The sequence below is a fragment of the Diabrotica undecimpunctata genome, chromosome 8 (genome assembly GCF_040954645.1).
Source record: "Diabrotica undecimpunctata isolate CICGRU chromosome 8, icDiaUnde3, whole genome shotgun sequence".
In the NCBI taxonomy this organism is placed as follows: domain Eukaryota; kingdom Metazoa; phylum Arthropoda; class Insecta; order Coleoptera; family Chrysomelidae; genus Diabrotica; species Diabrotica undecimpunctata.
In genome coordinates this window covers 55,500,766-55,518,575 of record NC_092810.1, presented here as the reverse complement: position 1 = coordinate 55,518,575, position 17,810 = coordinate 55,500,766, and the positions used below count along the sequence as shown (strand labels likewise).

General features: G+C 33.3%; 1 protein-coding gene across 3 annotated transcripts in view; it reads right to left on the bottom strand.

Moving 5' to 3' along the window:
• Window positions 1–17,810, bottom strand: part of LOC140447580 (TOM1-like protein 2) — a 64,195-nt gene that overhangs the window by 38,470 nt on the left and 7,915 nt on the right. For all 3 annotated transcript variants that reach the window (XM_072540310.1, XM_072540311.1, XM_072540312.1), the window contains exons 2-3: window positions 8,448–8,695; window positions 3,028–3,231 (exon numbers count right to left, since the gene is read on the bottom strand). In XM_072540310.1, the coding sequence (XP_072396411.1) occupies window positions 3,028–3,231; window positions 8,448–8,695 (452 nt within the window). The remainder of the gene's footprint in view (window positions 1–3,027; window positions 3,232–8,447; window positions 8,696–17,810) is intronic.

Here is a 17,810-nt window from a genome sequence, read left to right as displayed (position 1 = left end):
ATTATTTGGTGAAACAATTATATGGTGATACAGTCGACTTCAATTAAATTGCACACGCTTAATTGTCTGTGTAAATCACGCGGAATGATCGTTAATATGACCAAAATTAGTTTATAGTTATATTACTGTTTTTTAGCGACTAAACACCTTCCGGTGTGATCCACTTTTAATTTTCTACAAATAACTATACAATTTTTTTTGGTAACGCATGGCTTTTAGAACCATCATCCTCATGCAAGCCGGCTACGCTACACCATTGAGGGTACAAATTTAATTTGTCATACGTAGAAAAATTTTTTAATTCGAAAAATAATAAGCCACTTATCAGAAAAAGCGAAATGTCCCTGCATGCCGCTGCAGATAAGACTAAGACTAAAAAGCTAACCTAAAACCTAAGAGTGAAAGCTGCTCGAGAAAGATCATTACCTTACTAGTCTCAACCGATATGATAACTCTATCTGGGAACCTATGTACCTCCAATCCACAACGAAATCGATCACAATTTGCAGTGGGCAAGAGGCGATGAAGAAAAAGCTCGACTATTTGCAGAACATCTTGCCACAGTATTAATGCCTAACAATGTATAACATAAATATTCCATTCATAAAAAACGTTATCAGTTAAAGAAGTGCAAGAAGAAATAACGTTCTTAAATCTTCTAAAACACCAGATTTGAGCAAAGTAACTCCAAAAATGCTAAAGAAATTGCTAAGAGAGGAAATAGATCAATAGTGTTATCATAAGACTCAATTACTAGCCTAAAATGCTGAAACTCGCAGAAATAATACTTATTCCCTGGCAAAAATCCAAATAATGTCACATCATATCGACCAATAAGTTTACTACCTGTTATCTCCAAAATCCTTGTAGACTGTTGCTACAAAGAATAAATTCTGATTCTGATTTTCAAGAATGGATACCAACTCACCAATTTAGATTAGAAAGAGAGAAACACTCAAGTTCAAGATGTCCACAGAATTATTCATAATATAAACCAAAAGGTTTATATTATTATAAAGGTTATTATTATAGGAGACAACGGAAAACCACTATATTAAAGATCCATAAGGATGTTTCAACAGCAATCGTCATGTCAAGCAATAGCGACGAAATAACATTTACTGATCATGGATTCGGACCCCAAGATCCGACAGAGGAAGATGGTAGGGCTTCGCCGGTCGCCTACAAGCGAAATCCCTACAAAAATTCACTAAAGATAAAATAATTTTATAAACATAAAATAATTAATAATACATGATTATGTAACAGCAGCACATGAAGATGCTATTTGTTAGGGAAAATCCAGAAATTACCGTTCGAAGACTATCTGCCATGTATCCCACAATTTTAAAATCTTCCGTACGAAATATCTTACACAACAAAAATTTATATCCTTTTCATTTTACAAAGGTACGAGTACTGCTACAAGGAGATTTTCCTGGTCGTGAAGAATTGGCTAGATGGTTACTAAATCAGAAAAATTAAAATGATAATTTTTCAGGTACATTTTGTTTTCGACAAAGCTACATTCACAAAAAATGGAATTTTTAATGTGCATAATGCACAATATAATTCGTATGTTGGTGACAATCCCCACGTTGTTCAAAAATTTAAGCATCAGCATAGATTTAGCATAAATGTCTGGATACGAGTAGTTAACGATTATCTACTTGGGCCTGTGGAATTGTCTGCAGGTTTAAATGGTGCTGATTACTTACATTTCCTGCAAAATGTTTTACCCGATTCATTAGATGATGTGCCTGTAAATATTCTACATGAGGGCTGTCCGGCTCACTTTAGCAGGAATGTACGAGACTTTCTTGATAATAACTACGAAGACCACTGGATTGGAAGAGGCGGTCCAGTTTCTTGGCCAGCAAGGTCGCCGAATTGTAGTCCTTGCGATTATTGTGTTTGATGATACATAAAAGCATCGTACCTATGTATATAAACAATTCCTTTAACATCTAGGATCCTCTAAGTTTTCTCTACGTTTCCGAAGGTCTACTTCATTTTTGGGTTAGACGTGAGTGGGCCTCTACTTTGTTCACAGATGAGTCCCGATTTGGATTTGCACCAAATACAAGACGGACAAGAATTTGGAGACGATTTGGCAATGCTGAACGATTGACTACCATGCAGGAGGTTCATAGATAGCAAGGCGGCAGTATAACGGTATGAGGTGGCATCACTCTTGGCGGAAGAACCAATCTCCTTTGTCTGGAACGGTTTCTAAATACAACAGACTACCGCGATATTATCCTCGAAACTATTGTTGTACCCTTTGGACAACAAGCTGATCCCCAATTTCAATTCATGCACGACAATGCGCGTCCGCATACTGCCAGGATCGTACGAACGTTCCTCGAAGATAATGAAATTAAGGTTTTACCATGGCCTGCACAATCGCCAGATTTAAACCCAATTGAGCATGTATACGACATATTAAGCTGACGCATTTTACAAAAAAATATTGCGTTCAGTACAAGTCAGCAACTGTTTGAGGGTTTTTTAATGGAGTGGAACAGATTACCGCAGCAAGACATTAACCATCTGATCATGAGTTTGCCTTACAGATGTAGGACAGTAATCAACAACCATGGAGGTCATACACTATACTAACTTAACCTAAAGACTACTTTGTTGGGAGTCGAGGTGCAACAAATGATTTTTTTATTTTTTTTTTGTTACCATTTTTTGACTTATGGAGTTCTCTTTTGAATTTTCTTAAGAGCTATTGCGATAATTCTAAGAAAAAATGTTTATTTTATATTCGGGACACTTGCTTATAACTTTTTATTTAAAATATTTGAAATAAATTATTTTAAATCCTTCTGTAATCTCGCATTTTGTTTTTGTCCCCAAGAATATTTTGATGTGTGTATGTTATAGAACTATTTATAATTTAATTTTCGTATATTTCGACAGGACAAAAATTCAGCTAATTTGTTGTTCTTTGTTGGTTTATACATATGGATTGAAAAAACTACTGAGATTTCTCATGATTTTTTTTAAGACGCCACTTACCTTTTTCGGTGTATGGATTGGAGCCAGCGAATCGAGATCTGTAGGAGGAAATTCTATTCCCTTGGCAAGGAGATCTTGATAAACTGCTATTACCCCAGACATATCAGGTTGATTTTGGAAAGCACTAGCCCACGACTGGATCAGACTTAACACTTTTTCTTGGACTGCAGTGGGTGGATCATTTTTTGGTCCAATCAGTTTTACCTAGAATATGTAATTTTTAAGTAGGTATATTCTAATTGAAAACGAAAATAAAGTAACATTATTATACGAGAGCTGCCTTAAATGTTTCTTAGTCTTATTTTATCTAAACTCTCAATAGTCCATTCAGGTTAGACGAAAAAATTGCCTAACCTTGCACGGCGAGCTGCCCCAAATTTTATTATTCTAACCTTTAGGGGGAGTCAATAGTAGTGTAAATTTAAAATCGCAACTCAATCCAACAGTTGCGTTAGCTGCCATCTCCAATTTTTGCAGAATCTAAAAAGGAGAACTATTTTTGCTCAATATCTTCGCCATTTTCAACTTTTCGATAAAAATGGTAAGGAGTGAATTTCTTTTTTACAATTTTTAAAAGAGTTAAGGGAGAAAACACTGGAAGTAGTGGAGGGAAGCATAATTTTCGAATTATCTTGTTTATTATTAACTTTGCGACATGAACATTATATACAATTTTGATCTCTTTTTTTGCTAAAATCAAACTTTTAAGGTCCTAAACCTAACGAACCCTAGACGGTGACGTCGTTTGTAAAAAAGAAATTATAGGAAATCGTATTTGCCACAATTTCAGTCCGTACCATTTTTGTCGAAAAGTGGAAAATGGTGGAGATATAACGGTTCTCCTTTATAATCAAGATGGCGGCTGACGCAACGGCGGAATTTAGTCGCGATTTTAAATTTATACTACTATTGACCCCCCTAAAGGTTAGAATAATAAAATTTGGTGCAGCTTGCAGCATGCAAGGTCAAATGCTATCCCAACTGGACTACATTTAGTATTATTAACAGAAAGCAAATTCAAACGAAAACAATTATAAAATCTGCAAATACATTCTAACGAGTAGAATTACGAGAATTGTGGTAACAAATCGAGTACAGACATATCACAAGTTTTGCCTCAAATTAATTATAATTTGTCAAATATAAGAACAGGTCTGACAATCACATCTTTCAAAACGTCTTCGTTATATGTAGCAGATAGCAGTAAAAAACAACCGTTATGAGCTTTATCAATCATCAATAAAATTGGCTCTTACATAGCCAGCATCATGTACAGTTTATAGAAAGAAAAAAGTGTTAAAAGAACACATCAATAAGTAACGAGAATAATTGCTTCAAATTAAAATTAACTTTCAAAGTATTGTCTAGTAAAACGAGGGAAGTAAAAGGTAATGTATATTCGTGCATGAAGATGTTATAGAAACCAAACCTCTGAAGAATCTTAAACAAGTCCAGAAAAGGGTCCAATGGGAATTGGACTAAATTTAAAAAGTATACAGAAAAGTGTAAAGGAAATAAAATCTACTGAAAATGGAGGATCCGACGTTTTTCAATATCTAATATAACTACTGACAGCCTCAATAATATTACAATGCCTTAAGAACTTAATAAGCATCAAATAACAATGGAAACATTTTATGACGAATTACAACAAGTAGTAGATCAATTCAGAGGAAAGATGATAACATTTTAACGCTCGAATAGACAACCAAGTAATACCACGAATTAAGTAAAAACATAACGAGAATGTTAAAAACAAAAATGGAGAACTGATGATAAAGTTCTGCACGAATAACAAACTTAGAATAAACAACACATTTTTTGACCAAAGACCAACACAAATAAATATACATTCAATAACACCCGTGGACAAAGATCTATGATAGATTGTTATAATCAACAGAGATATAAATCCATCAAAAATAATCGACGTACGATGCCTCAACTTAGCAGATGTAGGTAGCGACCATAGCCTAGTATTATGAAAAATAAGAATCATCATGAAATTATACATTGAACAAAAATTATATCCACGGCATACTTATACAGAAAAAAATATCATAGAAGATTGTTGAGAATGAAACATTGATAACATCGAGTAAAGCTGGGAGAACTCAAAAATAGCATAATTAACACAGCAACAGAATTACTTGGAGAGAGGAAAGTAAAGAACAATAACATATCAAAAAAGAAAACCCCATGGTTTAGACATGCTCAGAAACCAATCAAGAGGCTAGAGTTACTAACACGCCCTACAGATGAGAACAGGGAAGACTACAACAGAGTAAGGACTCAAACGAGAAGCAACTGGAGGAGGAACATAGAACAGGTCAGTCTAGACAGTTTTATAAGGACCTAAAAACAATGAAGGGCAACACGACCAACAGTCCAAGATTTATAAAAGACGATGCAGGACAATTGCTCACAGACGACGAGGAGATAAGCCGCCAATGGAGAAAGTATTTTGAGCAACTCCTAAATACAGAAAAACCCACAATGACAGGGCAACAAAGACAGTACCAATTAGCCGAACCTGAAATACCAGGGCCCACACTAGCTGAAGTAAAGTCCGCAATTTCGTCCCTAAAAAACCATAAAGCCCCAAGCCCAGACGGCATACAGGCGGAACTACTAATTGAGATATATCATCTTATAAGAGAAGTCTGGGAAAGAGAAGAAATACCGAAACACTGGTATAGTACCTATCCACAAGAAGGGAGACACACAAATATGTCGGAACTATAGAGGAATATCGTTAATCAATACAACGTACAAAATTATATCCATAATACTGTCTAGAAGGCTAACTCCATACGCAGAGGAAATAATAGGCGACTATGAAAGCGGATTCATACCGTGAAGGTCAACCATAGACCAGATATTCGTCCTACACCAGGTGTTGGAAAAAACCTGGGAATTCAACCGCGATGTACACCAAATCTTCATGAACTTTAAACAAGCTTACGATTCTGTTAGCAGGGAAGCATTGTGGGAGACCATGGTAGAAATGGGAGTACCTGGAAAGCTGGTCCGATTAGCACAGGCGAGCACAGAGAACGCTTCCGCACGGATCAGAATTGGCAGCACCACGTCGAAGGAATTCCTCATTGACACAGGGCTTAGACAAGGAGATCCTCTCGAATATGTTTAATTTTGTACTGGAACATGCGGTAAGGAAAGCTCAACCACAACTGACAAACGGATTTGCCGCCCAAGGATCAAAAATACTATTGGCGTTTGCGGATGACGTGGACACAATTGCACAATCCATTAGAGATGCAAAAGAAGTTTTCACCCTATTCGAAAACGGAGCCAAGGAAGTTGGTCTGATGGTCAACGAGGACAAGACCAAGTACATGGTGATTACGAAGAACCCAAGACCAACGGTTAGACAAAACGTAACAATCAATGAATACAACTTCGTCAAAGAATTCAAGTACCTGGGAGCGATCATAACATCTGGAAATAAATATGAAAAGGACGTGGCAGCCAGGATCATTGCAGGAAACAGGGCATATTACTCATTAATGACCGTACTTAAATCAAAAATACTCTCAATACCAGCAAAAATAAGAGTGCACAAGACAATAATTCGTCCCACAATAACGTATGGAAGCGAGACATGGACTCTGAACCAGCGGGAAACGACAAAATTACTGGTACTGGAAAGAAAGATACTGCGGACTATTTATGGGCCTTGCAGAGAAGAGACAACAGGAGAATGGAGAAGAAGACACAATGATGAATTCCAGACAGTATATGGAGATGAAAACATAGTACGCTACATTAAAGCAAACCGAATAAGATGGGCGGACCACGTACTAAGACCGAGTGACGAAAGACTCCTGAACGCCACATTCTGGGAAAGGCCCGATGGCAGAAGGTCAGTTGGTCGCCCAAGAAAGAGATGGAAGGACGCAGTAGCCAGTGATCTACGCAAAATGGGAATACAGCAATGGGAAATAGCTGCTCAGGACCGACAACAATGGAGGGAAATAGTAAACGCGGCCAAGACTCACATAGAGTTGTAGAGCCAAATGATGATGATGATGATCATGGTTTAGACAGAAGGTGAAGACAAAATGTGAAGATAAGAAGGAAGCCTTTTTAAAAATACAGAACACAACAAATACAGCAGGCATACGACCACTATACTTTGGGCCAGACAAATAAAAAGGGAACACTGGCAGGGCTTCTCAAAACAGATGAAATCAAAGTCACGAATCAAGAAAAAAAGGTGAATTCAAAACAAGGGGTACTTCACACAAAGAAATGCATGTAAATAATCAAAACAGTTCCGTATGTATCTTTGTAAGTGTAAGTGTTTTGAAAAGATTGGTGTGGATAATGTCAAAGAAGAATTTGATAAGTTTTATAATGTTGAATCTCATGATGCCCAGAATGCTATACAAGTAACAGGATAAACACAATATCCGCTGTGACAGTGTGTAAACCTTTCTTTTTACAAACCTTGAGAATATCAAGTTGCAAAGTCAATGCAGCATTAAAAGCTATGAAACGTCCAATGAGTGTTCGAGACTGTCATGGCCAAAGTGAAGGTAATAATAAAATTAAAATTTTCATTTTACAAAAAAAATATTTTTAACACGATTTAATCTTCAAAGGAAAAAATTGAAAATAGATAACTGTAGTAGACGTGATTGTTTAGAATTGGAAATAAAATGCGCAATCTAGAAGAAAGTTAGACATGAAGATGAGCAACGATCAACCAGAAGTGAAAACCTTTTGTTTTGATTTAGAAAAAACTCTTCCCCCTCCGAGAATTTCAACAAATATAGTATATTATAAGCGTCAATTATGTATTTATAACCATGGTATCCATAGCGGCAAGGATAGCAAAGGTCATTGTTATGTTTGGTAGAAGGTGAAGCTGGTCGGGGAGCCAGGAAGTAGGCAATTGTAATAGATTGTAGTTTGGGTTATTCAATCAACGATTGTAGGCAATAGAAGCATATTGAAGAAAATGTTCTGCAGAAGCTGTAATTATGTGGTCAGACTCTTGTGGCGGCCAAAACCGCAATATCAAAATAGTTTGATTCTGAAAACGATTTTAGAAATTTATCCTACCATTGAAAACATTACATTACCCTATATCTTTCCCGGTCATAGTTTTTTACCCAATGATATTGATTTTGAAGATATTAGAAGTGCCCTAAAATTTCAACAACGTTTAGATACCGTTCATGATTACCTAAACGCGATGAGGAAATCCCATGAAAAGAGATTTCTACACGAAGTAATCTAGGTATATAACAAGGACAAAAATCTTTCTAATATATATTATACCTAAAATATATTTTCACATATTGGAATTATTCCTGTGATTGATTTCTTATTCTGTGTAATTCTTTTACTTCAGAAATACCTTGTATGAATAATACCCAAAAAATTAAACTTACCAGTTCCTGGATAAAATCTTTGTTACATACTAAAACGTGAAATCTCTTTCCACAATTTTTAACACAAGTTTCTAGGATAGTCAAAGCGTACATAACTACAGTATAATTTTTTCCTGCATTCTGAGTTAGTCGTTTACGAATAGCTTTGATTGCATCTCTAGGGCCGTCCTCGGTTTCGTTGACGAGATCACATATTTCCATATTAAGAGCCCAATTTTCTGACGCCAAAGTGCCATCCGTGGCTTGTTCTAGAACGCAAAAGATTTATGGTCATATTTTAGTTGGTTGGAATTTAAAGAGAGAAATGTAAATCAAATATATATCGTAGGAATTTTATTGTATTAAAAACATCATATTTTTCTACATTTATTTTCAATACTTTCCCTTTAATAACAAACTAATCACACACATACTTACTCCCTAGCTGAAATTGATTTTGAAATTTCAGAAGTTTAGGTCGCAATATTGCGAGTATACTGGCGCCTAATGTAATTTATGCAAATAATTACAGAACGAGTCAATTTGAAAGGCGTTTCGTATATCTTAACAACTTTGCAGTAGGTCATATTATTGATTTGAATTTGAGTCGTATTTGTAATAAATAACTAGTAAACGTGAAAAATTTGCTATATAATTTATTTTAGCATAAAGTTACAAAAATTAACACATATTTTTAAAATAATTATTTATACAGTATGGTGGAAATGAAAGGAATAAATTCGTTATTTTGTAAACCGGAGACTTTAAGGAAAAATCCTGAAACCCGTCGATTTTTATTTTTAAATAAGCTATTCGTAAGAATACATTTTTATTTTTGACGTCATCTATGTGAGCGTGATGACGTCATTGCTAAAATTTTTGAATAGAAAGGGGGGTATTGTAATACATCATTTGAAAGGTCTTTTAAATACCTATTCAGCTATATCAATATGTCTAAGTAATTAAAGTTTGTAATTGTTTAAAAAAATAATTAAATTTTTATTATTACAATAAATATTTATTAAGTATTATTCAATAAATACAACGAAACCTAAATTAAGTGCTCAAATTGTTTACCTTCAACTAAAATACAATGAGAAAGGCGTGCCGCAAACTCTTCTCTAACATTCTCTAAAACTTCCGGAGTTATTTGAACAACCTCATTAAGTATTCTTTCTTTCAGTTCATTAATATTTTGTGGTCTATTTTGATACACCTTACTTTTTAAATATCCTCATAAAAAGAAATCAAGAGGAGTCAAATCAGGTGACCTAGGTGGCCATTCTATTGTTCCTCTTCGACCTATCCACCGATTTGGAAAGAAGTTGTTTAAGTAGTTGCGTACCAAGACAGCATAGTGTCGAGGCCCACCATCTTGCTGTAGCCATAAATCATTTCTGTTTGGAAACAACCGGTTCAATTCTGGAAGCAAGAAATTTTGAAGAAATTCTAAATATCGAGGACCTGTTAAGTTTTCTTCGAAAAAGTATGGTCCAATACACCTATTATCTATTATTCCCACCCAAACATTAATTTTCTCTGGGTATTGAGTACGGTACTCTTGCATCCAGTGTTGATTTTCCGTAGCCCAGTACCGATAAGTTTGACGATCGACATGACCGTTTAGTAGAAATGTAGCTTCATCAGAGAAAATAATCTTTTTTAAGAACATCGGATCTCTGTTATTTCGTTCCATTATAATGTCACAAAATTCAATTCGTCTATCAAAATCATCTTCCATAAGTTCTTGTACGAACTTACTTTGAAGGGATGCCACTTTTCCTTCTTTAGCTGTTTAAGAACTGTTGAATGGCCCATGTCATTATCTAATGCTACTTGCCGTGAACTATTATGAGGATTATCTTGAAAAGCTAACAGAACGTCTACTTGTTGGTTTTCAGATATTGGTTTTCTACTACATTTAGGAAGGTCTTTAACAGACCCGTTTCTCTAAAGTTTTTCTCAATTTTGCTTACAGTGGATTGTGAAATTGGTTCTCGACGAGGGTATTTATTATTAAATAACGCACATACTTCTTTCTGCGTACGTGTTTTATCTCCATAACCAATCATTATGAGAATTTCAATTCTTTGCGTTTGAGTTAGCTTCATGTTCAAAGATACAAAGACTTTTTGAATACGTTTACTACAATAATACTATTAATCACTTGACAGAAAGATAATTAAGTTTGAATGTCCAACTATCAATGTTCATATTGATAAGGTAACTACTTTTTTTAAAAAGGTAAAAAGTAGATAAAAAAGACATTTCATTACCAGTGATGGCCTTTATAAAATTTATTTTTGGGTGTCAATAATACATCATATCAATACTTAATAAATATTTATTGTAATAATAAATATTTAATAATTTTTTTTAAACAATTACAAACATCAAATACTCAGACATATTGATATGGCTGAATAGGTATTTAAAAGACCTTTCAAATGATGTATTACAATACCCCCCTTCTATTTAAAAATTTTAGCAATGACGTCATCACGCTCACATAGATGACGTCAAAAATAAAAATGTATTCTTACGAATAGCTTATTTAAAAATAAAAATCGACGGGTTTCAGGATTTTTCCTTAAAGTCTCCGGTTTACGAAATAACGAATTTATTCCTTTCATTTCCACCATACTGTATATACAGGGTGTTCAGAAACTCTCCTGACAAACGAAGACTGGAGATTCCTCAGATAATGTTAAGACAATTTAACCCAATTTACATAGTCCGAAGGCTCTTTGAAGATGACTGCTTGTAATTAGTTTTTTTAAATACCTCCAGAACGCTTCTATTTAGAAAAATGAAAACTGGTACGATTATTTATCTTCCAGAGTTGAATCGATTCCATTAATCGCCAATTTCTAGTACCGGTCATAGGCGTCCGTTTTAGGTAACTCAACGGTTATTTTAACGCATAACTTTTTTTGTTTTTAACTTTCACGCATTCGTGATACTAGATTATTAGATTTTCAGGTATTCTAGTACTAAAAGGTACTCTTATTTTAAGTCGGTGGGATACACCGTTTTCGAGAAAAATTTATTTGCAAATTTTTCGTTTTTTCGTCATGAAAGTTAAATTATTATTTTTTGCAGTAGTTGGCTTTGAACTGTCAACAGAACTGTAACCTACGTTTTTCATTGTAAAACTCTTGTCACTTCGTGAAGTTTCTCTTTTTGTTTTTACTTTGTGGCATTCAAACACAACAGTTTCAATTCAACAAAAATGGTTTTTACTAATGAGGAATACGCTGATATACACTTAGTTTATTGCGGAATGAGGTGTAACGCTCGATCAGTAAAGCAGATACGTTGAAAAATTTCCTGATAAAGAGAAACAAGTTCAGTGTTCCCACAAAAATAATAAAAAAGAGCGACATAATAATCTAACAGCCCCACATCCAGATGTTACTTTAATGGAAGTTGAGGAAAATTTAGAAATTAGCGTTCGAAGACTATCTGCCATGTATCCCACAATTTCAAAATCTTCCTCAAGAAATATCTTATACAACGAAAATTTATATCCTTTCATTTTACAAAGGTACAAGCACTGCTACAAGGAGATTTTCCTGCTCGTGAAGAAGTCGATATATGCCTACGAAATCAGAAAAATTAAAATGAAGATTTTTTCAAATATATTTTGTTTGCCAACGAAGCTACATTCACAAAAAATAAAAATTTTAATGTACATAATGCACATTATTATTCGGATGTTGGTGACAATCCCCACGTTGTTCAAGAATTTAAGCATCAACATAGGTTTAGCATAAACGTCTGGATAGGAGTAGTTGACGATTATCTACTTGGACCCGTAGAATTGCCTGCTCCTTTAAATGGTGCTGATTATTTACATTTCCTGCAAAATGTTTTACCTGATTTGTTAAATGATGTGCCGTTAAATAATGTAATTCAAAGTTAATTCAACAACATAAAGGGTTCTTACCGATGTATTTAGTGGCTCTTAACATGTACACCCAGATAGCACTGATGATGGAATATTAATTCCAAAAACGTTCTGTGATGTTGCCCGATATGGTTTTTAATAGTATACCTTTTATAAAGGAATTTTTAAATAATTTTTTTGTGATACATGGAATACAGCCAGCTGCAAGAATTTAGTTTCCTTGTGGACAATATATATGTACCAGGATAATAAGTAAACCAACTTTTTGTTGAGAATTACGGGTAGGACTTAACATGTTATTACAGTTAAGTCATGTTATTACAGTTATACATGTAATTTATGTGATAGCACTTCTATCTATAAAAAACGGTAGTAATCGTCTTCCATTCATTTGGGATTTGGGACAGTAATATAATAATTTCGTCCTTTCCGGAACTTTTTCTTTTACTTCTGTAGGTCTTGTTTTACGTCTTGTTTTACAATTTCAGATGTGTTCCTTATTTCTTTTATATAATCTGCGTTACATTCACATTACACATTACAGTCAGTTAGGCAATTTATCCAGTTATCCGCGGTTTTTGATTTGTTGCAGTTTTGTTGACTTAGACTTACCGTCACAAAAGGAATAAGACAGAATCCATCATTATAATTTACCTAAATATGTCCTAACACAAAGTTAAGATTACATCGACATTAGGAGAACAGGGACACACTTTGTGATCGAAGCAGTAGTTAAATTTCGTTTTTCTAGACAATAGAAGTCATTTTCCATTCTTTTTGAGAAGGTTTTCTAACTAATTTTGACTGAATACTTATCTACTTGTACTCAACTACTTTTATAGTTAGTATTACCGTCTACTTAATAGAAACAAACTTATGACGACAGAAATGGATTATCTGAGACGAAGCTGCGGTAGATCGAAACTGGAGAGAGTTAGAAATGAACAAATAAGAAACGAAATGAAAATGGAGAGAAGTATCAATGATGACAGAACGAAAACAATTAATCTGGTTCGGACATGTTAAAAGAATGCCAGAGTACAGATGGCCTAGAAGAGTACTGGAATGGATCCCTCCTGAAAGAAGAAAGAGAGGACGACCACGGAGAAGTTGGCGCAACGATATTGATGAAGCAATGGCGGCAAGAGACTTAGAAGAGGCAACTGCATATGACAGAAAAAGATGGAAATTGGGGTCGGAGAAGCGGCGACAGCCGTAATAAATCCGTTATTATATATATATATATATATATATATATATATATATATATATATATATATATATATATATATATATATATATATATATATATATATATATATATATATATATATAAGAGTCTGATGCTATTAGATTATGATGTACGATGTAATGTAAGTTTGTTTTTTCTCCTTGCACTTTTATTTGAGTTGCAGATCCCTGTGGTTTACTACGCATTTGTTCTTCTTTTATATGAAATTCGTATATTAAAATATGAATTCTTAATTTAATATCTTCAGGTATATGGATTAACATGTATTTACTTTTTGCTCTCCAGCCTTCATTTTTAGAGGCTAAGATTCGCAGAGATATATGTTAATATTGCAACTTTGTCCTTTGCTCGTTCTTGTTTTTCCATTTCACTGTAAATTACTGGGTTCTGGGTACTGCATTTGTCCTTTTCATTTCTGATTCGTATTTTGGAGAGTGCATATATTGATTTTGTTTTCGCTTAGTATTTTTTTTAACGCAACTTGATATTATTATTAAATGATTTAAGTTGCACATACCAACGTGCAGGAAATCTTTATTTTTCCATGTTTTTGTATAATTTTACTGACAACAGTTATATTTTGATCACTGATCTGATATTTGAAAGATATAACAAAAAAATAATCAATACATTCAAAATCTTCTAAACAAATATTTTTAACTTGACTTTTCTCAGAAGAGAAATGATAAATGTTAAAATCGTTGTGAAATCTATGATTCAACTACAGCAATGATCGACACTATCAGCGTTAAGATAATAATTATGTTCATAGATAACAGGACAATCACAAATCAATCAACACGTTAGGATAGAAAATTTATAATAAAATAGAAAAAAATTACGGTATTACGGTAGAACGTATGAGACAAGGGCAAGTGCCGAATTACAAGCCGCTCCGTGTAAGACACGAGATCGTGCATTAAGTAGGGGTTAAAAAAAAAAGTCATAAAAGTCAAATGGCATATTGGCAACTTTTTGAGAGATTCATGATAGTCCATACCAAACTCATACTGCAAGGCAAAAAAGAGGTTAAGAGAAAACCTGAAAGAAAACGGCATTCGTAACTATGTAATATCCGAAACTATTTCGTCATATCTAGACTAGACTAGAAAACGAAGAACAATGCAATTAAGACCCATGAACATGTCTAGCCCAGTCTGGTTATGGAAAAGTCATCGATTTCACGGCAAATTTTTTCGCAGATATCTGAAGCTTTTAAGACATAGGTGGGGGTTACTAGATGACGAATAGATGAAAAAGTACTCGTATTTTTACCGTGCGTTTTTTTTTAAACAACAATTTATGGTCACAATTTGATTTTTTGTCTCTAAGTTTTTTCCCTTATATTTTACATAAACAATATTTATATCATTTTTTTATATCAAGAATATCTTTATTTTACCGTTTTTTAAATTAAAATTGATAAGCAATTTACGGAGATATTTGCAAAAAGCAGTTTTTTGCACTTATAACCATTTTGCACAACTTATAAAATTTATTATTTTTTTTACAAACAAAATAAAATGTTATTAATACATTTGAACATCGAGTAATTACCGTCTTTTAAATTTGTGCGAAATTTTCCCCCGATCGGTCAAATAGTTTAAAAGTTATTTAATTTATTTATCCCTGAGGCTAAATATGTAAACTATTGAACTTGCTCTATTATTGATGCTAGACACATTTAGCAAATTTCATAGGATTCTTTAAGACTTGAACTATCTCAGAAGTTAAATGCATATTGCGTTTTCATCGAAATTATTTACAAAATAAACGTTTGAAAAAGGGGTATGTTTTTTACTTATAAACAATTGTAATAACTTCTATATTTTTCGAGCTACAGACTTGTACGTACAACCATTGGATAGCTGGTAAAAAACTCACATTCAAAAAAACTTCTATGACCAACAGGAACGAAGTTAGGGACTATTTTTAAAAAAAATCACATCTCCATTGTTTATAAACATTAAGAAGTAAAATTTGCACAAATATTGAATGAAAATCTAAACTTTATACTGAAACTTATAGCTATAAAATTCATCAAATTTTTCGAAATTTACAGCCCTTCGAATTGAAGGTACTTTCGAAAGATTGACATAGGAAAGTGGAGAGGATAACTGGTTCAGCTCCATTTTTTTTTTCGAGATCGAAACGTCAAATTGAAACAGGTAGGAAAAATTTACATTACCTCGGCTTCCATTGCAGCTAGAAGCCTCTTTTTTTTAATCTGGGGTAGCTCGTCGAAATATGAATAACTGCATTGTAAAAACTTACTTTTTTTTAATTTGACTGGAATACTCTGTCGCAGTATTAATAATGATGACATAATTTTCACAACCCCGGAAATCTCTGAATATCCCGGAAAATCAACATATATTTTTTTTTTCATTTTATATCAATGATGTAATAATACTTACATATTTTACAAATTAAATTTCAGGTAACTTTTTACACATTATATTATTATATTCCTTATATTAATTATAATTATTTACTACTTTGGCGACCTATATGTTTATATATTTGTATAGGTATATGTACAGTACGAGGACGGTAAACACATTTATTTATGTTTTTAGATCTAAATTTCTCCAAAGGTCATAGAGTATACCGTCCTCGTGTCCCTACATTTTATATGTATTCATGTGAATAGGAGAAAGGTCATCTATATAATAGAAAATCGGTAATATATCTTAGTATGCGTAAAAAAGGCGGGATGAGTAGCAGCTGCCACGCTCCAAAATTTCGTCAAAATAGTCCCTAACTTCGTTCCTATTGGTCATAGAAAGTTTTTTTTAATGTGAATTTTTTCCCCGGCTATCCAATGGTTGTACGTACAAGTCTGTAGCTTGAAAAATATAGAAGTTATTACAATTGATTATAAGTAAAAAACACCCCTTTTTCAAACGTTTGTTTGTAATTAATTTCCATGAAAACGCAATATGCATTTAACTTCTGAGATTGTTTAAGTCTTAAAGAATCCTATGAAATTTGCTAAATGTGTCTAGCATCATTAATAGAGCAAGTTCAATAGTTTAAATATTTAGCCTCAGGGATAAACAAATTAAATAACTTTTAAACTATTTGACCGATCGGGGGGAAATTTCGCACAAATTTAAAAGACCATAATTTCTCGATGTTCAAATGTATTAATTTTTAATTAACATTTTATTTTGTTAATAAAAAAATTAATAAAATTTATAAATTAGTGCAAAAAACTGTTTTTTTTACAAATATCTCCAAAAATTATTTATTAATTTTAATTTAAAAAACGATATTCTTGATATAAAAAAATGATATAAATATTGTTTACGTAAAGTATAAGGGAAAAAACTTATAGCCAAAAATCAAATTGTGATCATCAAATCAAATAAATTATTTTTTAAAAAAAACGCAAGGTAAAAATACGAATACTTTTTCATCTATTCGTCATCTAGTAACCCCCACCTATGTCTTAAAAGCTTCAGATATCTGCGAAAAAATTTTCGACCTTTTTTTAACCAGACTGGGCTAATCAATTTTATTTGAACAATACACATGGTTCAATGATATTTTAGCAGGTGTTTTCTAATTTTTAAACACACTAAAATCCAATGGCAGCAATTGTTCACATCGGTATTTACCTATTGTTATCTAAATTTATTTGTTTATGAAAAAAGTATATTACAGTGTAGATTTGTTAAACAAAGTTTAGTTTAATTAACAATTGAATCGGAGACGATTTTAAATCTATGGAATTTTTATCAGATAATATGGTATTGTAAATCTTGTAATGATTACAATGTGTCTCAGATAATAATTTTTAATACGAGGACGAACTATTTAGTTTTAAAAAGCATAATAAAAAATAATAATAGTTTGCCTGTTCGCCGACTCGGTTCGCTGCTTTAAGGCGAGCGTGATGTCTTCTTGTAATAGGGCTAGAATATTATCTAAACTTTATTAGATATTTGCTTCTTCTTTATGTGCCGTCTTCTACCGAAGGTTGGCGACCATCAAACGATAGGTTTCTCTGTTTTGTGTCGCATGTATTATGTTCGCAGCTTCTGGTATTTGAAATCATTCTCTCAAGTTTCTCAGCCAGGATTTCTTCTTTCTGTCCAAACCTCTTCTTCTAACCTCTTCTCTCTAGATATTTGCTGCTAACATTTGTTGTTTTGGTCTTCTGTGCTTCCATCTATGGAACACATTATACCCTAATATCTCTGAAAGGATCCGGTTC